The 26,359-nt window shown below is 42.0% G+C and overlaps 1 protein-coding gene across 14 annotated transcripts in view; it reads right to left on the bottom strand.

Moving 5' to 3' along the window:
* The window catches only part of LOC147121580 (mitogen-activated protein kinase kinase kinase kinase 3-like), a 244,010-nt gene that overhangs the window by 172,330 nt on the left and 45,321 nt on the right, over positions 1-26,359 (bottom strand). For 11 of the 14 annotated variants that reach the window (XM_085981929.1, XM_085981930.1, XM_085981939.1 and 8 more), the window contains exons 11-12: positions 6,850-6,924; positions 2,108-2,186 (exon numbers count right to left, since the gene is read on the bottom strand). In XM_085981929.1, coding sequence (XP_085838055.1) covers positions 2,108-2,186; positions 6,850-6,924 — 154 coding nt within the window. The remainder of the gene's footprint in view (positions 1-2,107; positions 2,187-6,849; positions 6,925-26,359) is intronic. The other 3 variants (XM_085981936.1, XM_085981942.1, XM_085981943.1) reach the window with 1 other exon arrangement.

Here is a 26,359-nt window from a genome sequence, read left to right as displayed (position 1 = left end):
GCGATCTCTGCAATTTTATGGCCAATAAAACAGATCTGGTAAAACAAGCTAATGTAAATAAGCAGAATATATATTACAAAGAATTATCCAGGCAGGGTCTGGATGTGAAATTACTGAAGTTTGAGTTATTTTTTATTATGGTATAGTGTTGCTTTAACAGAGATTGACTTGAGGTTTCTTCCCCCTTCCAAATAGCGAGTCATTTAAAACAAAGTATGATTATCAGGCGCCACAGATGCACTGCACATTGGAGCACCAGATTGTCAGAGTGCTGGGTCACAAGTTTGGTCATGTGGAGGTCCAGTATCTTCACACAGGGGAGGAGAAATGGAAAATTAAATGGGATGTCTCTGCTGGGCTACTCCCACAGAGCTATCCAAACCCACGGGAAGTGCACGGCCTAGGGGGAGAACTCGCAAGTGGCAAAACACAAGACAATGCATATACTCAAAATATAAAAACACAACCATCCCAGCTGGGGTTGAATCATGTAATTGTTAGTAAAATAAAAATGAACTGCATTTCATCTGTAGGCAATGATTCAGTCACTGGGTATAGAGCCTGTAACACTAGTTCTAATTAGTAAGATAACTTAGAAGGTACACAAAGAACATACAACACCTAGTGCAAAATATACCATGCAACATATTTGGTACACAAGCTACTGAGTAAGTTGTATATGAAACACAATTATTACAGACCTCAGTTTAGTTTGTGTGTCCCCTCACATTCTAGCAATGTTAAAAGAGGCACATAATAACAGGTCGTTTATATTAAAAAGAACTGGTGAACATTATTCTGTTACCTTCCATTTCTTAAAGTTAAAACGCTTTTCAATATACAGTACAGCTCTCCCAGTAAGCAGCATGTCTGTACTATTCACAGGATGGACAGTACATCGGCAATTGTTAGAGATTGACAGAACATCAATATCAAAAACAGAGATAGGACAGAACTCTTAGTTACTATTATTACTTAGCTTAAGTGGCAGATACAACCACTCTAGCTCTTGTATACATCTTTTCTGCATTACTACCATTTCAGACAACAGTATTGAAAATTCTTAGTTAAAACAGGACTACAAGATGGTCACAGCATACACTGACTGTAAACCATATGGATGGGGACAGTGTATACTCATTAGTACATATATAGGAAAATAAAGCCACAATCGATACGAATAAGCTAAAGGCATAGATTGTGGTTAATTGAGCAGGGAAGAGGACACAATGCTGAATACAGTGGCGCTGCTAATTCTAATGGTCATGTAGAGCTAGATTTTGCTCTCAGTGGCGAACGAAAAGTTCTAGCCGTTCATTTCACATGCACTTGCCCACAAACTTCCTTCGGGATTTTTGCACTGGAACTTACTGTAAATTAGAACGCCAAAACGGTGTGGCGGCCTCTACAGGGGATCTGGGACCTGTATGAACAGGACAAGCAACTGTGTATATCCTTAACCAAATCAGATTGAGGAATCATTAATGAGCAGTGCAGAGTCTGAACCAGGAATTGTCAGTTAGAATATCTAGTTCAATATCAAATTAGGTACAGAAAGCAAAATAGAGGGAAAGAAAGATGGGATTGAGAGAGATAAGAGAGAGAAAGAAAAAAAGTTTTATTTAAAAAAAAGTTTTTCAAAATCTCCAACAGTAATTCAAATCTGAAGGAATGAAGCTCCACAGGTGTAAAAACTAATTTTCAGTGCCAGAGGGGTTGTTTGGCAGTAATTAAGACTTATCACACCGTTAAAAATTTACTTACACTGGAATGGACAAGCCCCAACTTTTTCTGATGAATTTAGTGGATATATATCACTTAAGTACAGCAATTTCACGACGTTCCACATATTTGATAATGAGATACTGGTATAGCACCACAATTGATTGTGGTAACTTTGGGCTTGGCAAGCGGTGTTGGGGGGGGGGGGGGGGTGGGTGGCAGAAAGAAAAAAAGAGAGACAGAGGCAAAGAAGAATAGTTCTGAATTTTTTAATTAATTTTAAAAAAACTAGATAGTGATCTGCAACCCTTTCCCAAAAAAAGTCCAGGCATTGTATCCTTCCCCTTTAAAGATACAAGACTCTGATGGAGAATTTGGAACTTACAGTTAATCTCTGACCGTGTTCTTTCTTCCCTCACATTTCTGCTAGTGGACTGAATTCGATGAGGAACTGATATTGGAGGCTGAAGAGAAAAAGAAAACAGTTAAAGCTACTGCTACATCAGCTCCTACAAATTTGTTCCATTAAAAATAACTTTTTTTTTTGTTTATTACACAGAAGGCATACTCAGAACAGGGTTATCAAGCCTAGTTATCACAGTAAATCTTTTTATTGAAGTCTGTTTTCCTGAAAAACACATGCAGATAGTTATTGCAGAAAACAGGCATGCACGGAACGTAGGTTCCCAAAACTGGGTCGTGATGTTTACAATATACATTTAATATTAAGCACAAATTTGTTGCACATCTAATTAAGTGTTGATATACAGCCTATTTCACCATTTCCTTTGATCTCTTCCATTATGATATAAACTATGTATTTGCAAGACCCCTCTTAAAAGAAAAGGAAGATATGGAAAGCTAGCACTTTCCTACATCAATGACCCCTTTACTGTTAGACTTGGTGCCTTTAATCAGAAAAATCGACCTTACTTTTTAAAAATTAGGCACCAGGTCACTGGATGTCACCATTTAATTTGGTGATGTCATGGGAATTGTTTGAAATGCGAAGCTATCATGCAATATACTAAAATTGTATTGACAATCAACTGAAGTACTGAAAAAAGCAGCAATATCTAATCATCAGCATGATTTTATCATGTTGCAATAAGTTTCAAACTCATTTCCCATGAAAAATGTCATCGATGATGATGTAAACAATTAACCGGCAGCATCAGGGGACCTTTTTCTAATAAAAAACTTATATAAAGAAACAAATTACGGGTTCTCCCATAGCTCAATTGGTTAAGACAGGAAGAGCCAGCTAAGTTCAAGGTTCGATATCCAGTGCCTGCTGGGTTAACAGATCTTGGCCATGGTGATGGTAGGACGCTGCAATTGGCTTCAGCACCCTAAGGTTAGGGAGGGAAAAAATGGTCAGGGATTTCCCCCTTCTGATTGGCATCCTGTGCCAACTGCTGGAAAACCACATGTGGATTTTGTGCAACAAGAGGATTGGGCTTAGCTGTAATACCTTCCACAGTCAAATAGTCTGTTGATAATCATTGCCAACACTTACAGATGAACAATGGGTATTTCAGTGAGGTGTTGGAGAATGACTGGTGCAATAAATTGGAACAAAGGAGGAGGACGACGACATAAAAAGGAAGAGAAAAAAGGCACCAATGCTAATTGTAAGGAGGCATTTACAGAAAGTGTTGGTGTCCTTCCCCTTTGATTACAGTTCAACTATCAAAATATAATAGTTATTAACTGGGCAAGGACTCAAAACTGGAAATGAGCTTGTTTCAATGTTTTAGTGTTCTCAATCTTCTGCTGAATAGAATTTGTACTGGATCAAAATAGGTCAGGGAGTACACCATGCACACTGCTAACAGGTTTCACACATAATTTGCTATTGACTTTGATTCATAGTAGCTCAGATACATGATTGTGCATACACTCAGTGGTGTCAATTGCACACCTCAATCACCTATTGGAAACCATTTTTAGCCATCTGTATTAACCAAGTTTTCATCAAAGGGTCAACAGTTTATCAAGCAAGTAAAAACAATGGGAAACCACCGAGTCATAGAATGAGTCTCTCAAAATGCAAGCAGCAAACATTACTAGTACATATTCAAAAACAAGCCACACTGCAAAAATACCATCAATTTAAACTGGCACTTTAAACTTACTGAACATACTACATGATTTTTACCAGTTCAAAACTGGATTTGCCTGCACACATTTGATCCACATCAACCCAATGCTTTCATATTGGTGGAGGGAAGCTTAAATACGCAAACTGTACACCGATACAGAAAATTTAATTTTGGTATGTATAATTCATGCACAGTAGCTACACACCCTAAACTACATTTTGAGAGAGAGAAAAGCAGACATCCCAAGTTTCCAAGCAAATAGTAACTATTTACTAAGCAATGCAAACAAATGTTAAGGTACAAAAAAAGCATTGGCTCTGAACTACCAGCAAGGCACACGTGAAAGAAAATGGTGTGGTTATAGTTAATGAGTTATAATACAAATCTGTACAAACTAGCACTCAGCATTACAAATTCATCCAAGTATTCACAGAATTAGGTTATGATTCATTTCATTTCACAAATGTTTGAACTTCCCCTCTGACTTCCACCCATTAAAAACTAATGCATGTAGCTGACCATCATTCCTGAGAAGACAACTATTCCAGAAAATGCAAGGTTCAATATATAGTACAGCAATTTATTTAAAGCCTTTAAAAATTCAATTGTTTTGGTAGAACAACACTTGGGAACTCATCTCCTGTAACCTATGTGACACTGTTGGGAAAAAAAATTAAAATATTTAGCTTTCCAAGAGAGCCGGCACGGGCTTGAGGGGCCGAATGGCCTCCTTCTGTGCTGTAACCATTCTATGATTCTGTGCCCTCTGAATTAATGCACCAGAAACAGTGCAATTGTATCCCTTTTAGAAAATTAGCCAATTTATACATTTTAATTTTTCAGGCATTTTTGTTCCATTTGCAGTAGTCTGGTATACTTTACGCCGATATTAATAAATGAGTGTCACATTACCTGAAGCATTAAAGGTTACCAGAGGTTTTACACAATCAATTTATAATCTTGTGAGCATCCAAGACGTAATTTCATCTCAATCAGAAGCCCTGAAGCTTCGACAGTGCCACAGCTTCCCTGATTTAGATTTGAATCACGTGTAATTTCAATTTATATTACACAATCATTTTCCTTCTGGGTATCAGAAGTGCCCTTGAGTGGGTAAACCATTTGAGCGAAATGTGAATAGACTGAAATAGTTAATAATCCCTTTACAGAAGAGAAAGCATTTGGTGCATCAAGTATTATACAGCTGGTCAAAATAACCACAGGTACTAATTTTTAAAACTTTGCCAATTTAGATAGGCGGAGGATGATGATGAAGACTTGGAAATAAAAGCAGAATGCCAGAAGTCTCCATCTACTGCCAGCAGCTCAATTAGAAACTGACCATAATTGAAGTTCTCAGCCTGAGCTCATCTATGCAAGGTGGACAAGTGGTGCAGTTATGGTGACAAAACACAGTTTTGACCAAAACTGTAATGTTTAGATCCACATTAATGTAATCTGTTGCTTTGTGCAGACAGATGTGCTTGGAATCTATGCAGCCTGGTAGTATAATCGATATACAAATTCAAGTATTCCAACTGGTGAGTTGCAGGTCCAAATCTTGAGGCTGAACATCACTCACATCTGCTTGCTCAGATATTTCAATTTCATCAAATCATAGCCAATACCATCAGCTGTAGCACTGCAGCAAATAAAGGTATTCAATTTGGCCAGGAAAGGAGAGAGGTAGAAGGACAAGAGAAACCCAACACTGCTCACCTTATCCCACCTCAACTGCACCAACTTCCAGCTGATCATGACCATAAACAAAAAAAGCAAACACAAGTCATTTTCCTAAATTCAAAGCAATGTGTGTGGAATTGGTTGGCATGAAAAAAAAGTTGTAGGTAGCCATTTTGGAACTAATGGCAACAATCTGATTTTATATTTTATAAATTAATATTGAAATATTTAAAATTTTTGATTTTTGTTTTATCCAGAAACTTACACAGTGGGTCTCACTTAAGATCAATTCTAATAAAAAAATCAAATACTGCGAGTGTTAATATTTCCCATGCAATAACTCATTTATTGCAACCTCAAACATTATGGTTAAGATCAACTACATTATGGACAATTTTTACTGAGCTGGCAAGTGCAGAAAGTAGATTCTCCAACATGTTTTCTTCATTTTTAAAGAACAGAAGATGGCTCTTACTTTACCTCAGAATAAGGTTTCAATGTTACTGTCTTCAGAAAGGTGAAGTAAAAGGATAAAAGATAGTGCGCTTTGAGGAAACTATAACATTCTCCTGTTCCTAATACTTTGCTGCACATCAGTTAAATATTTTAAATAAACGTATTTTAAAAATAGGCCAACAATTAAGGTATCACAGAGATCTCTAACTAGATGGTGTCCTATTTGAACAAAACTTTTTTTTTCACCACTGAAAATAAGAATTAGTCTTGAGGAACCCACTGTGTCAGGTTTTTACTCTACAAGTCAAATCTGGATAAACACATACCTGACCCAAATAATTCTGATCAAAGCATAAACATTCCAGTGCACCAGCCTCATTACACATAAATCCTAATCTAAGCATAATAATAAAAGCATAGCAGTTCTTGTAAAATTAGCCATATTTATCATATTTCAACTGTATGCAGTGGAATATCATGGTTACAAACTTTAGTACAAACTTATTTCCTCGTCCTGGTGAGAGCTTAAACCTTGATATGATGAATTTACTGATTAGGATTATTTTAAGTTTGTAATAAGGTGCGATAGTGTATGCATTTTCTCATTTTTTCTAAACAAAGTATTACATTTGCAGTAGCGGTCATTGCCAAGCTTTTGCAGATGATATGAAAATTTTTGCCGCAATCGAGCTAGTTAAAAGCATGATTATATTTAGAAATCCATTGTAAAATCTGGAAAAACTATCGAATGAGTTAATTAGAAGGATGATTTTTTTTTAAGACAGCTGTATATCTGCAGCAATAGGCCAGCTGCAGTATCATCCAAATAAGCAAATATACAGCCGAGGTTAATGGGATGCTTTGCTGGATATCAACAAAGTACCTTAGGACGAGCAGCAAAACGTGGGGCTCGGCGTGCAAGAGGAGAAGCAGGAGAAAAGATCCCCAAAAATTTAAGCTGAGTTGAGAGGAACAGAAAAAACAGGAAAATCACAATAAAAGAGGATGTGAATTCAACTACGGATAAAATTAAGTACATGTCAAAAATAAATGAGTGGAAAATGTCGCTGTAATTCAGTTCACAATTTTAAAAATAGGTTTCAGATTACTGAAATACAATAAAATATTAACCACACATACATCCCTACAAGTGTACCAACATTCACAAAGCATTTGAATAAATTGAATCAGACCCAAGTATCTTACAGCACTGTGTTGAGTATTATTCCTGTACATTTGTAAAAAAAAAAATTGTCTGTCTAGAATGTTTTGATATATTTTTCCAGTAATACAAAGATATATATTACACCAAATTTGGTTTTCGAAATTTACGCTCAGATTTTAACCTAAAGCGCCCGGTGAGGACACAGCAGGATCTGGTCAGACTCCTGATTTACACTACACCTGATCTTCGGCGCCACTGGAGTCAAGCAGCACAAAATCAAGCGAGGCGTCGAACTCAAACCTGCCCCGTTCTCGATAGGCGCGTTAGGCTAAAACCAGGGCTTTTAAGATTTTCGGATTGAAGTTTATATATTTTCAACCTCTGCAGTGCAAGTTGCTTGATTTCCCCTTTCCACCCCCAGATAGCAAGAGCAAACTGAGCAAGTAGTAAATTCACATGTTCACATAGACCAAAGGGATTGTAGTTAAAAACCTCAACTTGTGCATTTTGTAAGAGCTTGTCTCACCACCACGTAGTTGGCTTAAAATGGATTGAAGCAGCAGCATCCTTTGGGGTAAGTTTTCACCCTACTTGTAAGAGAGCTAGTTGATGTCGCTGGATTAGTAAGGTCACTCCAGGAACCCAATGGGACAAATTATCTGCACAAGTGCAGTCAAAACAAATATTGAAATTAAAAAAAAAAAAAAAATTATAAACAGTCTCCCAACTATTTCAGGCATTTGAAAGCCTGTTCTGAAATGTCAGTCGGGGAGGGTTATGCTGCAAACAGTGCATACCATAAATTCCAGATTTACTGGAATTCCCATGTTTGGAGATAATATTTACTGCGTGTTTACTGGGGCAGGAAGAAAGAAACAGCAAGACCTGCTACTCTGAATTTTAAAAAGGCCATCACTGAATAAAGGTGCAAGTCACACAGTCTGTACATTCAAAATGGCCAAGATTCTTTGATAATTAGCAGCCACAGTCATTTTCTTGCGAAAAGCAATCTTCTGTGGTCTGATTTTGATGATGGTGTGGGCTCAGTAGGTAGACCCTGGCAAAATAAAGAGGGAAAGGAGGAGGCAGTAAGTAAACCTGGGCAAAAGAAACGAGGGAAAGGGTGCAGTAAGTAGACCCTGGCGAAAGAAACGGAAGGGGTGGGGGGGGGTATGCATTTACCTTGAATTAGAAAGTACAGATGCCTTTCATTCTTTTAACAATGCATTCTTACCCACCTCCACCATGGACAAAAAGAGAGGCCGGTTTAAATAGTATCTATAAATAGATTATGATCTAGTGCTTGAAATCTCAGACATAAATGTTTAGGCCCCAAAGAGTACATAATCCAAACCAGCAAGCAACACAGCGCCGTGCCATCAGAAAACTGCACCATTAAAATTGTTCATTACATAGCAGTGGTACACTGAGTAAATCCACCAAACCGTACTTAGATTTACAGATCAGAAGGCCACAGGTTCAATCCACAATCAACCCTGATCTAGCTGATCTCAGTACTCCAGACTACAGACGCAGGGGGGCGAGAGAGAATTAATCTGCTCCTGATCACAGCCCAGCAACTCCTGGTGGAAAGCGAGGACAGGATCGACTTTAATGCCTTCCATGCTCAACTCCAGGTAACTCGCCCAAAGGTCATTCTTCATGTTTGAGCTTAAGACAGTGAGTATCGGCAGGATATGTGGTCACATCTCACCATATGTCCATTGTGTACAGTTCTGCAGGGTAATCAGGTCAGGAAATGGGATCCTTTGCTGATTTTCTTCCCCTTACCTAGCTCAGGGGGACTAAAGCCAATCGTTGCTGCCCCAGCTGAGACCGGGATGCACTGTCTTTACTCAAGTGATTGGAAGAGCTAAATGGCTAGATATTTTGGAGACAGTAGCTCAAGGCCAATTCAAACATAGGTCCTTACAACCAGTTTTGAAGATGCACCAGTCAAAGGCTTGAAGCAAGAATCACATGTGCACTATCCTTGTCTACTTATTCTGGGATGGTTGAGCGACCCAAAAAAGGGGAGAAAATATGTCAGATGATAAAAGACTCACCGACTTAAATTTTTAAAAACAAAATAGCGTGGAGTATCTTTCCCTTTCTTGAGAACCAATTCGAGCTAAAGATTCCAGCTCTAAGAAGAAGAAACAGTGTCACACGTTACCAGCTCCTCCAGCCACTAAGGGAATGATGCTGATATTAACAGAATAGTCCTGCTCTGTAAATAACTAAATTATATACTTGGCTCAAGTGCTGAATTTAGAATCAGGTGAGCTGCTGAGACGCTCAGCAAATGAAAGCATTCTCTGCAGGGTTCAGCTGCTCCCTCATGCATATACTTCCACAGATCCATAGCAGGGGAGTTAAACTTGCATCACAATTGTTAAATTGTGTAAAGAGATATACAAGACACAGATAAAACTTCTAAGCAGGGCCATTGGAAAATTGTGGTAGAACTGTAGGGATTTTGCCTCACTTTTTGCAAGAATCGCAGGCTATTATGTGTATTGATAATCTCTATTGCTAAATTGTTTATTATTAAACCCCTGCACCCTGGTTCACTTGTCTTCCCTTTCTTCTCCCACCCAATTCATACTGGCACAATTTCACCCCCTCTCCCCAGTTCATGCTGGCACTCTTCCCTTCCCTCCATCCCCCACCCCTCCCCATTCCAGAGCCACACTTCTCAATTTGCCCCTCAGCAATGCTTCAAGCTTCTACTTGATACCACTGTTGCTCTGGAGGAATCAAAAAAATGCAGCACATTGTGGGCAGTAATTCCTGATCTTGCCAAGCTATCCACCATGGAAAACAGCTGGTATTATGGGTGCTTAAGTTGACAAAACCAGAGTTGCTTTTAAAGTGTAGTTATTGTTGTTTTGTCGCCAAACATGGTAGCCAATTAGCACACAGTGAAGTCCCACAAACAACAAATGAATGAATAGTTAATTTGTTTTTGGAAGCATTGGTTGAGGGAGGAATGTGGGTTCGGACACCAGGAGAACTCAGTTTTTCTTTTAAAAGAAGTGTCTTGGGATCTTACACATCCACCTAAACAGGCAGACAGAGGCTCAGGTTTATGCCTCCTTCAAAAGATGGCACCCAACAATGCAGCATTCCCTCAGTATAGCACTGATGTGGCAACCAATGTTATGTGCTCAAGTCCTGTGGTGGGGCTTGAATCCACAACTTTCTGATTCAGAGGCAAGTGTTAACAACTGAGCCAAACTAACACTGAAGCCAAGAATTGATATATTCCTGGCCAAGATGCATCTCAATATCTGGATCACACAACATGGGCAAAATTAAAGAAACTCAACGTGATGATTGTAAGTTTATAAAAATACAGGGCCACAAAGGAACTTTTTACTAAAGTTCTAATTTGTCTTAAAAGTAGTCCCATCAAATCTACAGTTAAGTTTCAATAAAACATACACAAAAATGGCTAAAACACATTCAAACAGAATATTCCACTGTGCTTCTAATTTGCTATAATTCAACACCTTCTCATGTTATCAAATTACAGTTATGCCTGGATTAGATTAACAGAAGCTTTTGACTGTGATGGGGAAGATGAGGGTTGAAACCAGACTCTTCAGCTGTGAAGACTTCCAACATTCACTGTATTGAACGTCAATTACTTCACTAGTCACAACTCATACACAGCCGTGTATGCATAAAGGGTTATTACACAAAGGTTCCCCTTCACCCATGAGGTGGAAAACAGTGGCAATATTGGCCCAAGACGCCATTTTCCATTTCAGTCAATTTATCATTTACCCTACTAGCGTAATGTTGTAGTACTGGTCTTCTGGCATTAGAAGTGCCCAGTGAGCAAATTACAAAGCTCCTCTGGAAAATATAAACAGGTACTATAATATTTCGATTTACTCAAGTTCCAGGAGCATTTCAGCATGTCTGGATCCCAAGCTTGTATACAAATAGGGACCTTAATTGCTTTTGCTTCCTAATTCTTTTACTGCAAAAATGAATAAATTATTGTCGAAAATATGGGGAAAGTGGAAACTGGTCCCATAAAAGTGTAGCAACTTGCCGGAGCCATTTGAGCAAGTGTTATTCTTGCATAAACAGTTCTATATTGTAAACATAGGTCTACTTCTGGAACATCTCAGCTTTTTGTGCAAGATGTCTGTGCAAAGAAATTGAGGAAGTTTAAAAACACAAAACACCCCTATTTAAGAATGGAGGAAGACAGAAAGCAGGCAACTATCAGTTAGCCTAACATTTGTCATTGGGAAAATGCTGGAGTCCATCATTAAGGAAGTGATAGCAGGACTTTTAGAAAATCATAATATAGTCAAGCAGAGTCAGCATGGTTTTATGAAAAGGAAATCATGTTTGACAAATTTGCTGGAGTTCTTTGAGGATGTAACGAACAGGGTGGATAAAGGGGAAGCAGATGATGTCGGGTATTTGGATTTCCAAAAGGCATTTGATAAGGTGCCACATAAAAGGTTACTACACAAGATACGAGCTCACGGGGCTGGGGGTAATATATTAGCATGGATAGGGGATTGGCTAACTGACAGAAAACAGAGAGTCGGGATAAATGGGTCATTTCCAGGTTGGCAAACTGTAACTAGTGGGGTGCAGCAGGGATCAGTGCTGGGGCCTCAACTATTTACAATCTATATTAATGACTTGGATGAAGGGACTGAGTGTAATGTAGCCAAATTTAATGATACAAAGATAGGTGGGAAAGCAAATTGTGTGGAGGACGCAAAGAATCTCCAAAGAGATATAGATAGGCTAAGTGAGTGGGCAAAAATCTGGCAGATGGAGTATAATGTGGGAAAATGCGAAATTATCCACTTTGGTAGGAAAAATAAAAAAGCAAATTATTTAAATGGGGACAGATCACAAAATGCTGAGGTAGAGAGGGATCTGGGGGTCCTTGTACATGAATCACAAAGTTAGCATGCAGGTGCAGCAAGTAATTAGGAAGGCAAATGGAATGTTGGCCTTTATTGCAAAGGGAATGCATTATAAAAGTAGGGAAGTCCTGTTACAACTGTACAGGGCGTTGGTGAGACCACACCTGGAGTACTGTGTACAGGTTTGGTCTCCTTATTTAAAGAAGGATATACGTACTTGAATTGGAGCCAGTTCAGAGAAGGTTCACGAGGTTGATTCCGGAGATGAAGGGGCTGTCTTATGAAGCAAGGTTGAGCCTATACTCATTGGAGTTAAGAAGAATGAGAGGGGATCTTATTGAAATATATAAGTTTCTGAAGGGGCTTGACAGGGTAGATGCAGAGAGGATGTTTCCCCTCGTGGGGGAATCTAGAAATAGGGTGCATAATTTCAGAATAAGGGGAAACCCTTTGAAATTGGAAATGAGGAGGAATTTCTTCTGAGGGTCGTAAATCTTTGGAATTCCCTTCCCCAGAGAGCTGTGGAGGCTGGGTCATTGAATATATTTAAGGTGGAGATAGACAGATTTTTGAACGATAAGGGAGTCGAGGGTTATGGGAAGCAGGCAGGGAAGTGGAGTTGAGGCCAAAAACAGGTCAGCCATGATCTTATTAAATGGCAGAGCAGGCTCGAGGGGCCAAATGACTACCTACTGCTCCTACGTCTTATGTTCTTATGTTCTAGTTGCACCATATAAGAAAGGGTAGGTGCTTAGGGAGGACACCGTATTTGCAGGTTGAACCACAAGATTGATGACAACCATACCCAAGGCAGGTAATTAACATGTTCATTCATTTGCCAAACTTCCCCACACAAATAAATTCAGCCAAAATAGGGCAGAAATGGCAGCGGAAATTGTCTTGATTTAATATTAAGGCCAGCTTGGTGCACTGCAGCAGCAGAAGACTGGTCAGCTTTGAACTGCTCAGTGAAAACAGTAATGTTTCATCATAAAAGTTGTGTCATTTACCCCTTGCAGCTGAATGCAATTAATGTCAGAAGGAATTTGCACACTCGCCCTTGGCATGGACGTAACACAAGTAGAACGAGCTTTCTAAATGTTCTTGGTGATTCCAGACCAGCTAAGAAACATTTAGTAATCCACTTCACGAAATGCTGTTAAGTGATGGGCGACAATGAATTAACTGCCTAAATTGACACATGTTCTTGGTTCTACTCTGCACATAACGCCAAGCTCGTCCTTCAAAATGAAGCGGCGCTAAACTTTTCTGCCCTGTTATCTCTCAAGATGAATGAAACTCAGAATTTTAGGGAGAAAACATGGATGTAGATTTACAAGGATGATACCAGAAATGCAAGGATATACCTATCAAGAAAGGATGAACAGACTGGGTCTCTTTCCTTGAAAAGAGAAGGCTGACCTAATAGAGGACTTTAAAAATTATGAAAGGTTTTGATAGAGTAGATACAAAGAGTGTTACCCCTTGTGCGGATGAGCAAAACTAAAGGCCATCAATATAAGATAGTCACCAAGAAATCAAGTAGAGAATTCAGAAGAAATTTCTTTACCCAGAGAGTGGTGAGAATGTGGAACTCGCTACCCCAGGGAGTAGTTGAGGCGAATAGTATAGATGCATTTACGGGGAAGCTAGATAAGCATACGAGGGAGATGGGAATAGAGGTATGCTGACAGTTAGATGAGGAAGGATGGGAGGAGTGTTTGCAACTATCTTCAGCCAGAAGTGCAGAGTGGATGATCCATATCGGCCTACTCCCGAGGTCCCCACCATTGTAAGATTGTGAGATCTGTAAGATCCATAATTTAGATTTAAATTGTCCGTGACTATAACAAACCACTACAGATATAGTGTGTAAAACAGATTTTAAATTCTTTTATATGGGTTTGCTCTCCCACGTTTGCTTAGTTCCAAGAGGTTCTGTGCTGCGTAGAGGAGATCCAGGGCAGGGTAAGATCATGAAAGATAGAAGAAATGGAGGTTACCCCAGGTGGGGCAGAGCCGGAACACCAGAACAGTGAATTGAATGCGAGTCTGAAGAAAGGACAATAAGAAATATGACGTAATTTACTGTTTTCTGCAAGCATGCGCTATTTTGTTTTGTTTTATCTGTTTGTTTAGTTAAATTGTGAAAACACAACTGTCTTTTTCGATTGGGAATGTTTTTTTAAATTTACGTGAAGTGACGCAATGGCGTGCGCCTGCTAACGTTCTGCTCCACCTTCTTAAAAACCTGCAAAGGAGTTAACCCTTTCCACTGACAGCTGTTTAAGTTCACCAAGCAACAACTTTAGTATTACTGAATGAAATTTAAAGATATTGGACATGATTAAATTTATGTTTCTTAATTTTAGTATTTCCCCAGTGACAGAAGGAAAATTATGATTTGATAAATTAACCCTTTGGGTTCTTAAAACAGAGCCACAATGGAATCTCTTTCTTTTGTTATATGGAAGTTACCTTGTAAACTAAATGTCGCACTTCTGTCTCGAATGTTAAAACACCGTGTAAACCACCTAGCCTGGGAATCACTTGCTTCTGAAATTGGAATTGAGAAGCTAGATTGATAGAAATGAAACTGAACATTGACAAAACCTGTCAGTTCAACAGTACTGCTGTTTGGATTTTGGGATAATTTTGAAATGACAAAATGGACGCAAGCACTATATATTGGATTACTTTTGGGAAAATAAAATGTAACCCCTTCACGGTTCTCTAGATATATGCGAGATGTGGTCTCTGTTGTAGACAGTATTCTATAGTCCAGTAAGGAGATCACTACTACAATGGCTTAATTCTAATTATCTTACTTTATAGTTTTAACGTCAGACAGTATAAGAAGATTACGGGTCAATGACCTAAATTAGACACTTGCATACATTAGAATGAATCTAGACATAATAAACATACATCCTCCATTTATATGGATTCAAAGGAGAATCTGTCCCTGTGTCCAAATTCGAGTGCACTCTTTCATTGGCGCGCTTAAGTTGGAGCTCATGGTATGTATAATGTCTGCAAGACTTACGACTCCGAACCCCTTCGTTGAATTCTCTTCACGATCACTGAATCCCACTGAGTTCTGGATGCAGAGCTACTAATACGAAGGGCGGCGGCCGAGTTTGGAAGCCTGGGATGGGATGTGGCAGCCATTTGCCTCCTGAGCCCTCTTTTCAGAGCTCCTGCCCTCTTTTCTTCCAGTCGCTCCCGTTTCCCGCTCGAAAAACCCGACTCCACCCCTTCCTCCTGGGGTTTCTGCCTGGAGACTGCGCAGCCTCACTGTCTGCAACAGTTGATACTGGTGCAGAATTATGGAAAGTCTGCTCTTAGTCACATTGTGTCCTTAAAAGTTCTTGCCGTACCTTCACATGGGCAACTTTAACCCAGGGATTTATAACAATGATAATACAGTGTCTAAGTTAAAGATTGATAACCATACTTAGCGTACATAACATTTCCAGTGGGTATTACACTCCCCCACTACCAAATATAGGCATGTCCCCATGACTAATGAACTTTACACATAAGTGGTTGCATGCTTCCCAACCATGTATAAAGGGAGGTAACATATCAAACCGTAGGGGCTATCATTACACTTGGCACTCCTAGTGTACTGTATGTCAATCTTTCAGGAACCTTCTTAACTCGCTGTGAGCTCCTTATTTCGGATACCCGGTCTTCAGTTCCTTCAACTACATTGGAGGCGTTGGTTCCTTTGTTATCATGCCTTTCAACCTCTTATCTCCTTCTCGGAAGCATCTGGTTCTTCCCAGACCATGTCCAAGTCTGAGCTAAATGGTTCAGACAATTCATCCAGATTCTGTCTTATGCGTCTTTCTGGGAGGTCGTACCATAGATCCCATTCTTCATCTTCCGACTCATCAGGTTCCTCATGATCCACACACTGTGTCATGGGTTTTCTGTCTTCTGGAACAAAGTTTTCCTGGTTTCTCGGTCTTTTCCTCCTTCTTCTCTGCAGGGTTCTCATACTAGGTGTCGGCTCATTATCCGCTGGCGGATCCAGGCGCACTTGCTGTCCCAATGGCAGGATATGATTCCGGTGCAGTATTTTTATGGATCCATTCCCACCTGCAGGTTTTAGCCGAAACACAGGTAGTTGTGACATTTGACTTTCAACAATGTAAGGTGTAGAAGCCCAGCGGTCTGCTAACTTATGTTTCCCTTGAAGTCCTAGGTTCCGTATGAGAACTCGGTCACCAGGCATGAGTTGGGAAAACCGGATCTTCTGGTCATACCTCTGCTTATTTCCTTTATTCTGTTTGGCAGAAACAGACTCAGCAAGTTCATAAGCAGCTTGCAATTCCTTTCTCATGTCAGATACATACTTGAGCTAAGTTCTCTGTGATGTGCCATCACTGGATACTCCGAAACACAAATCCACCGGCATCCTCGCTTCACGTCCAAACAGGAGGTAGTACGGTGAAAAACCAGTAGCATCATTTCGGGTACAATTATATGAACAAGATGTCCAATGTGCCGACTCCACTTGTTCTTTCGCTTTGAATCCAGCGTTCCAAGCATGTCTAACAAAGTACGGTTAAACCACTCAGGTTGAGGATCTCCCTGAGGATGGTATGGAGTTGTTCTTGACTTCTCAATCCCGAGCATGGACAACAACTCATGTATAAGTCTACTTTCAAAGTCTCTACCTTGATCACTGTGTATTCGCTTTGGCAGTCCATAGTGGATGAAGTATTTCTCCCACAACACTTTGGCAACGGTGGATGCTTTCTGATCCTTTGTGGGAAAAGCTTGGGCATAGCGAGTATAATGATCTGTAATGACCAAGACATTTGCGGTATTGCTGGAATCGGGTTCGATGGACAGAAAATCCATACAGACAAGGTCTAGAGGTCCATCACTTTGCATGTGAAACAGAGGAGCAACTCTTTTAGGTAAAGTCTTTCTCTGGACACAACGTGCACAGGACTTGCAGAACTCCTCAACCGCAGACTTCATATGCGGCCAATAGAATCTGTCCTTGACCAACCCATAGGTCTTCTCTACTCCCAGATGACCTGCGTCATCATGCAAAGACTTCATCACTATTTCCCTGTACTTTTCAGGCAGGACCAACTGTGAATGACATGGTTTAGTGGGTGGGTGAGTGATTCTACACAACACTCCCTCTTTAATTTCCAAGTGGTCCCATTCTCTTAGGAGCAGACGACAGTCAGGATGTTTTGATTTTTCGATCTGTGTAATATCACCCAGACGGAGCGCTGAAAACACCTCATGAATACAGGGATCCTCCTGTTGTGCTTTGGATATTTCAGATGAACACAACATGGGTAAGTTTTGTACATCCAAACTGGAAAGGTTGCAAAATGCCTGGGGAACAGCATGCATTGACACTCCCAAGTGGTCAATCTCTCGGGCATGAAATGAATTCTTTGGTCCAGATACCACGGACATCTGACACATTACTTTCACATCTGCTGAAGCAACATCTTTCCACTCTGGTTTCTGGTAGTGTGGGCGACGAGACAGAGCATCTGCGTCAATGTTCTGGTTCCCAGGTCTGTACCGGAGACTAAAGTCGTAAGCAGATAGTGCAGCAAGCCAGCGGTGGCATCAAGTTTTGCCGAAGTCAACACATAGGTTAATGGATTATCATCTGTCCTCACTTCAAACTTCGCTCCATACAGATAATCCTGCAGCTTATCCACCACCCCCCACTTCAATGCCAAGAATTCTAGCTTATGAGCTGGGTAGTTATGCTCTGATGGCGTAAGACTGCGACTGATGAACGCTACAGGTCTCAGCCCTGCTCCTTGGTCCTGATACAACACACCACCCAACCCTTCTTGACTGGCATCCACGTGTAGCACATATGGCAGCTGTGGGTTTGCAAAAGCCAACACGGGGGCTTGAGTAAGACTTTGCTTTAAGGTGTGGAAGGCCTCTTCGCATTTCTCATCCCATCTAACACCAAAAGGCTCAGAGGGTTTGAAGTAGTCCTTGTTCTCTTTACCTTTAGCCTTTTTCTTCATCTCGGCTGGTGGGAGGTAACCAGCCAGCAGCTGATTCAGAGGATAGGCCACTTTGGAGTAATCCTGCACAAAGCGCCTGTAATATCCGCAGAACCCAAGAAATGACCGCAAGGCAGTCACTGTGTTCGGTTTGGGCCATGTGGTAACAGCTTCGATCTTGGATGGATCTGTGGCTACTCCATCCTGTGATACAATATGCCCCACATAGGACACGGATGTTTGGCAAAACTGACACTTGTCCAATGATAGCTTCAGACCTTCATCCTCCAGGCGACCGAGCACTTTCAGCAACCGAGCTTCGTGTTCTTCAAGGGTTGCCCCAAACACAATGATATCATCCAAGTACACCAATACTTCGAGCAAGTTCATGTCCCCAACTGTTTGTTCCATTATTCTTTGAAAAGTTGCTGGAGCGCCTGAAACTCCCTGTGGCATCTTTTCAAATTGGTAGAACCCAACTGGACATATAAAGGCTGTCTTTTCTTTGTCCGATTCACTCATCGGTATTTGGTAGTATCCACTTCTGAGATCCAACACACTGAACCACTTGCTTCCATTAAGACAAGCCAGTGCATCCTCAATTCTTGGAATGGTGTATTGGTCGGGAATAGTACGTCTGTTAAGCGTCCTAAAGTCCACACACATCCGAATCTTTCCGTTCTTTTTCCTCACCACCACTATAGGAGATGCATAAGGACTCCTGGACTCGGTAATGATCTCAGCTTCTTTTAACTGCGACAGGTGCTGTCTCACTGCTTCGATGTCAGCTGGTGCCAGCCGTCGAGACCTCTCCCGAAAGGGTTTATCCTCGGTAATTCTGATAGAATGGCGAGTACTCTTACTACAACCAACATCAAACTCATGAGTAGAGAAAACTCCTCTCCATCATCTTCCTGACTAATCGGTCCTTCCATTCTTTAGGAACGAATGAATCTCCAAAGTTGAAGGAGGAGGGTATCAGATCTCCGGTTGAGTTAACTTTGGACTCTTCCTTCACATGTGACGACAGTACATTTACAGGAAACAGATGCGCAATCGGCATTCCTTTCCTCAATGTGATTCCTTTGCCTGACATATTCCTCACGGTCACTGTAACTCTCCTTGACATCACAGCTGTCGGGGTCTGCAACTCTGGTCTCACCAGAAGCTCATTTGGAAACCGTGACTCTTCTGCAGGATCATCGGGTGACTATCAGAATGGCTTCAGTACCTGGCGTTCCAGGGAATTTTGGTATCCCAGGGATTCTAGCCACTCCTCCAGGACGCAGGGTGATAGGTTTGGCTCAAACGTACCACACAGTTCCTCTTTTGCTATCATCTACGTCGGAAGAAAGTTCAGGCAGTTTCTCAAAAGCCTTTTTGAAAACAGGGTGAATGTGTCTGGTGCTCAAGAAGTTTTCACCTCCCTGCTCTTTGCAGATTGTCAGGAGTCGTCTCACTATGGGTGTATTACTGCCAACCAGTAGGGAAACCTCACCTTTCACCATGGGGTCAGGGCAAACCAACACAAGTGCATCAATGGTCTCAGTGGTCCCTACATCAGCTTCCAAGAACTCCAGCCTCAGCGACAAATAGCCATCATATGGGTAATCAGCAGGACTAAGGCCCCAGATCTGCAGAAGACTGATTGGGGTTAACGGCAAATGCGTCAGGTATCGGTCATAGAAGGATCTGTACAGTATGGTAACCTGAGAACCCGTGTCGAGGATAGCTTTAGTATAAATGCCTTCAATCTGTATTGATACAGCAGAACTCGGCCCTACTAAACCTTCAGGTATGATGTCTTTCATATCCCCTCGTCTATTATTGCACTTAGCGTAACGTGTCTTAACTACAGGGACAGCAGGCCGTTCCGTTACGGTGCCCCTTTGTAGTTTCCCGACTTCTTGGTAAGTTTTGAGAGACGGTCATTTACTTTTTTTAGATTTTCCTCACCTCTACATTCTCGCTTGAAATGTCCATCCTTTCCACAGTTATAACAAAAGACTCCAGGTCTATCTCCTTCATGGGGATATCCTTTAGAGGAATCATTCATTTTGCTGTTAGACTTCGCAGGGTGTTCAACCTTTTGCACCCGTGCGTCATCCCTTTCTGTGTTGGGCTTAGACCGAAAATATGCCATCTCAGCTCTCATGACATTGATTTCCTTCTTCAGCTGTTCCATCTCAGGGTTGACATCACCCTTAGGAGTAGGAACTGTAACAGGAGTCACAAGCTTGGACATCACAGCACTCTTTGCTACATTCCAGGCCTGAAGCATATCCTCCTCCTCTCTGACTTCCCTTAGCAGCTCAGTGAAGGTAGGTGGATCTCGCAACTTATGGGTCATGCGTATGCGAAGAGCAGTCACGTCTTCGAGCAATGCACCTCGCACAACCTGTTCAATGCGGAACCGATTCATTTCAGGCAACTCAATCCCTCTTTTCCGTAACATACAATGCAGCAGTTTGTCTATTCTCAGCAGATAACTGGACAGCTTCTCTCCCTCACACTGGAATGTGCTTCTGAATCTGACCATCAAATCTGAAATGGTTTCAGTAGTTCCAAAGGCAGTTTCTAGAGCCTGCATGTAGTCAAAGGAAGTAGCAGAGGTGTTCTGCGCCTTTAAGAATCTGACAATGTCAGCAGCAGGACCCTAAAGGCTTTCTACTATTCTCTGCCTCTTCACATTGTCAATGCACTGCCATTCCTCTAGCAGAGGCAGGGTCTGCTCAGCCCAGGCGTCGTACTCCTCTTCCCCACTGGGAGTTGGTCTCACTCCTGAGAACATACGGAGCTTACGGTATCCCTGAGCCTCGAAGGGCAGATTGGTGCATTTATCCACCAGAGAACTAATGGCACTGACCAACTGAGTGTTCATATCCAGGGCCGAAGGACCTATCAGACCTTTGACATCAGCAACAGTCTTTCCTTCTGGTCTCAAGAATGACAACAACTTGGTCTGAAACCCCCCTTCTTCCTTAGTAGTAATAGGGACAAACTGAACTGGCCAGGGACCAGCCTCTTCAGAAAGCCCAACTGCCTCAGGTAAACCATGACCTCTCAGGTTCTCTGATGTCTGGATCAACACAAACTGCTTCTTGGTAGCTGTATCCAAGCAGCGCTCAACTATCCTAACCTTTCCAAAGGCTTTGACACAATTCAGAGCCCTTAGCAGGACATCATCAGGGTCATCGTTAGCAACACCATTCAGCACAACGGCATGGGTAGTAGCTATCTGCTTCCGTTTGCACCAAGCTTCAACCTCAATAACATCCATCTTTTATGCTCAAACAGCCCAGTAGAAACCACAAACCACTCTCTTAGCAATGAGCATTCAATACTGTTAGTTTACTGACATAAATAGACCACAATCCCGGACGAGCCCCCAAAATGTAACCCCTTCACGGTTCTCTAGATATATGCGAGATGTGGTCTCTGTTGTAGACAGTATTCTATAGTCCAGTAAGGAGATCACTACTACAATGGCTTAATTCTAATTATCTTACTTTATAGTTTTAACGTCAGACAGTATAAGAAGATTACGGGTCAATGACCTAAATTAGACACTTGCATACATTAGAATGAATCTAGACATAATAAACATACATCCTCCATTTATATGGATTCAAAGGAGAATCTGTCCCTGTGTCCAAATTCGAGTGCACTCTTTCATTGGCGCGCTTAAGTTGGAGCTCATGGTATGTATAATGTCTGCAAGACTTACGACTCCGAACCCCTTCGTTGAATTCTCTTCACGATCACTGAATCCCACTGAGTTCTGGATGCAGAGCTACTAATACGAAGGGCGGCGGCCGAGTTTGGAAGCCTGGGATGGGATGTGGCAGCCATTTGCCTCCTGAGCCCTCTTTTCAGAGCTCCTGCCCTCTTTTCTTCCAGTCGCTCCCGTTTCCCGCTCGAAAAACCCGACTCCACCCCTTCCTCCTGGGGTTTCTGCCTGGAGACTGCGCGGCCTCACTGTCTGCAACAGTTGATACTGGTGCAGAATTATGGAAAGTCTGCTCTTAGTCACAGTGTGTCCTTAAAAGTTCTTGCCGTACCTTCGCATGGGCAACTTTAACCCAGGGATTTATAACAATGATAATACAGTATCTAAGTTAAAGATTGATAACCATACTTAGCGTACATAACATTTCCAGTGGGTATTACAAAAAGATCCTCTAAAATAATGATTAATAAAAAGTGTTAATAACTTGGATCAAGTGAGAACGTTTGATCTATGTTTTCTATCTTTAATATTGTACTGGACAGTAAAGTTCCTCCAGGGCTCATGAATGAGATATGGATGGTAATTAATGGGATGTGTAAAATGGAGAGAAGAAGTGATTGAGGGTGTGAGATAGAAACAGGAAAATTACAGCACCAAATCGGAATTTTCCAAACTTTCTAGTAAAAGTCAGGAAAGTGTAGCTACAAATAGTAAATTGATAGCTTTCTCTTGGAGGCCTTGGTGTCCCTGCCTATAATGAACCTTTTTAAGAAAACTGAATTTGATAGTCCGGTCACTACCCAAGACATCGGAACCATGCGGTGGAAGATGAGCAAAGATCTCCAGACGTCTACACAATCACAAAAGCCAGTCTTCAACCAATTCGATTCACCCAACGTGTTATCAAGAAACAGCTGAGCGTACTGGATACAGCAAAGGCTATGGACCCCAACAACATCCCGGCTATCGTGCTGAAGACTTGTGCTCCAGAACTAGCCGCGCCTCTAGCCAAGCTGTTCCAGTACAGCTACAACACTGGCATCTATCCGTCAATGTGGGAAACTGCCCATGTATGTCCAGTCCACAAAAAGCAGGACAAATCCAATCCGGCCAATTACCGCCCCATCAGTCTACTCTCAATCATCAGCAAAGTGATGGAAGGTGTTATCAACAGTGCTATCAAGCGGCACTTACTCACGAATAACTTGCTCGGTATTGCCCAGTTTGGGTTCCGCCAAGACCACTCGGCTCCCGACCTCATTACAGGAAACTCTCTTTTAACCGGCACCTAAATATCCAGAAATCTCAACCAGCAAAATTCAGGAGTAGGTTCAGGTAAGTTTTACTATATATTAGTGGCCGTGTAACCGGGGTTCCTGGATCTGTGGCCGTGCAACCGGGGTTCCTGCACCTGTGGCCGTGCAACAGGGACTCCTGGATCTGTGGCCGTGTAACCGGGACTCCTGCACAAGTGCAGCGTAACCGGGGCTCTTGCACCTGTGGCTGTGTACGGGGCTCTCATACCCTAGTAAGTATACCTCTCTGTAATCCGGACTTTTTGATCAACCGGCACTATGCCGGTCCCGTCAGTGCCGGATAAAAAAAAGTTTCCTGTACAGCCTTGGTCCAAACATGGACAAAGGAGCTGAATTCCAGAGGTAAGTTGCGAGTGACTGCCCTTGACATCAAGGCAGCATTTTACCGAGTGTGGCATGAAGGAGCCCTAGTAAAACTGAAGTCAATGGGAATCGGGGGGCAAACTCTCCACTGGCTGGAGTCATACCTAGCACAAAGGAAGATGGCTGTGGTGGTTGAAGGTCAATCATCACAGCCCCAGGACATCACGGCAGGAGTTCCTCAGGGCAGTGTCCTAGGCCCAACCATCTTCAGCTGCTTCATCAATGACCTTCCCTCCAACATAAGGTCAGACATGGGATGTTCGCAGATGACTGTACAGTGTTCAGTGCCATTCACAACTCCTCAGATAATGAAGCAGTCCATGCCCGCATGCAACAAGACCTGGACGACGTTCAGGTTTGGGCTGATAAGTGACAGGTAACATTCGCGCCACACAAGTGCCAGGTAATGACTATCTCCAACAAGCGAGAGTCTAACCATCACCCCTTGACATTCAACGGCATTACCATCGCCGAATCCCCCACCATCAACATCCTGGGGGGTCACCATTGACCAGAAACTTAACTGGACCAGCCACATAAATACTGTGGCAACAAGAACAGGTCAGAGGCTAGGTAATCTGCGGCGAGTGTCTCACCTCCTGACTCACCAAAGCCTTTCCACCATCTACAAGGCACAAGTAAGGAGTGTGATGGAATACTCCCCACTTGCCTGGATGAGTGCAGCTCCAACAACACTCAAGAAGCTCGACACCATCTAGGACAAAGCAGCCTGCTTGATTGGCACTCCATCCACCACCTTAAACATTCACTCCCTCCACCACCAGCATACTGTGGCTTCAGTGTGTACCATCTACAAGATGCATTGCAGAAACTCGCCAAGGCTTCTTCGGCAGCACCTCCCAAACCCGCAACCTCTTCCACCTAGAAGGACAACGGCAACAGGCACCTGGGAACACCACCACCTCCAAGTTTCCCTCCAAGTAACACACCATCTTGACTTAGAAGTATATCGCCGATCCTTCATCGTCACTGGTTCAAAATTCTGGAACTCCTTCCCTAACAGCACTGTGGGAGTACCTGCACCACACGGACTGCAGCAGTTCAAGGCGGCGGCTCACTAACACCTTGTCGAGGGCAATAAATGCTGGCCTTGCCAGCGATGCCCACATCCCATAAACGAATAAAAAAAATGTCAGTGATCCCTGCTGCTGTATATTGCAGGTGAGAACTATTGAGAACAGGAGTTCTTGCCTACAGTATATAGCAATGAAAGATCACAGAGTAACAAGGAGATAGGGGCACCAGTCCAGTCCATTAGCAGCTAAAATTAGGTAGGAGTGGGGGGATGGAAGGTAATAAAAGGAAGGGGAATGCATGACATTGAAAATGAACTGAAGGAGAAACTAGTGGCAATGAAGATACTAGAAAGTTGGGTGGCAATAAGGGGAAAGGAGAGCTGAATGGCATTGACTGGCAATGAAGGGAAATTAATGGCAGTACAGGGGAGAATGGACAGCATTAAAGGGGGAAATGAATGGCACGAAGTGGGCTCCCTGATTCACTGGTGTCGCCAATAGTGTTTGGAGTCAAGACTGTAGCATTCAATCCCATTTGGATGGCTTTCAGAACAGCAGATAGTCTAATCAAAAGGAGGAAGTAGGATTAGGACACTTGCCCCAGAATTCCTGGACATGGGTTTTAATTTTAATTTACTCCAGCTTGATTGGAAGAAGGGCTTTACAGGTGATGCCTGCAAATGTCCAGAGGAAATGGTGTTTCATCAGTATCCTAGCGAAGGCAAGTCCAAATTTAACCATGATTTAGCACCAAACATTCTATTTCACTCAGAGGACAAAAGGGTTGATATGCAATACAAAAGCAGTGGTGGGTGCTCTTAAATATGAAGATATTGAATATTTTGAGGTAGTACTAGAGGATTTCCATGTAGCCCATGTTGTACCAGGCCTGGAAGTGTATAATACGAACAATGCAGCAGTAATGAATAAATATTCCATTCGCCAAGCACCACCATTCTCATTCCAATGAGCACAAAAATCACAAAATTCACTGGGATTGGGGAAGAATGGTATTATTTGTTCTACCAGCTCAAGAGTTTCCACACCAACCACTTGGCTACAGTAAGTGCAGCGACTTGGGTAGAAATAAGCAGTGTGTGACAGGAAGGGACAGAGAGTTTAACGGTAGCAGTGCAGCAGAGAATAAGGGCAAAGCAGGGAATAATGGTAGAAAATTTTAAATTAAAGGCTCTTCATCTGAATGCACGATGCATTCGTAACAAGATAGACAAACTCGTGGCATGAATATAGATAAATGGGTTTGATCTAATAGCCATTACAGAGACATGGTTGCATGGTGGCCAAGGTTGGGAACTAAATGTTCCAGGGTACTTGACATTTCAAAAAGACAGGCAGAATGGAAAAGGAGTGGGGGGGGGGGGGGGGGGGGGGGCTGATAATAAAGGATGACATAAGGACAGTAGAGAGAAAGGATCTCGGCTCGGAAGATCAGGAAGTAGAATCAGTATGGGTGGAGATAAGGAATAACAAGGGGCATAAAACACTGTTTGGAGTAGTATAAAGGCCCCCTAACAGTAGCTGCACCGTTGGACAGAAATAGTAGGAGCTTGCAACAAAAGTAATGCAATAATCATGGGGGACTTTAATCTTCATATAGACTGGACAAATCAAATTGGCAAAGGTAGTCTGGAGGAAGAGTGCATGGAATGCATTCGGGACAGTTTCCTAGAACAATACATCATGGAACCAACCAGGGAACAGGCTATTTTAGATCTTGTAGTGTGTAATGAGACAGGGTTAATTAGCAATCTCACAGTAAAGGATCCTCTGGGGCAGAGTGATCATATGATAGAATTTCACATTAAGTTCGAGAGTGACTTGCCCAAGACCAAAACTAGAGTCT

This window comes from Somniosus microcephalus, chromosome 3 (genome assembly GCF_052327205.1).
Source record: "Somniosus microcephalus isolate GS21.2 chromosome 3, FLI_Smic_1.0, whole genome shotgun sequence".
NCBI classification, from domain to species: domain Eukaryota; kingdom Metazoa; phylum Chordata; class Chondrichthyes; order Squaliformes; family Somniosidae; genus Somniosus; species Somniosus microcephalus.
The sequence above is the reverse complement of the archived record's forward strand: the minus strand, read 5'-3'. Positions and strand labels throughout refer to the sequence as shown.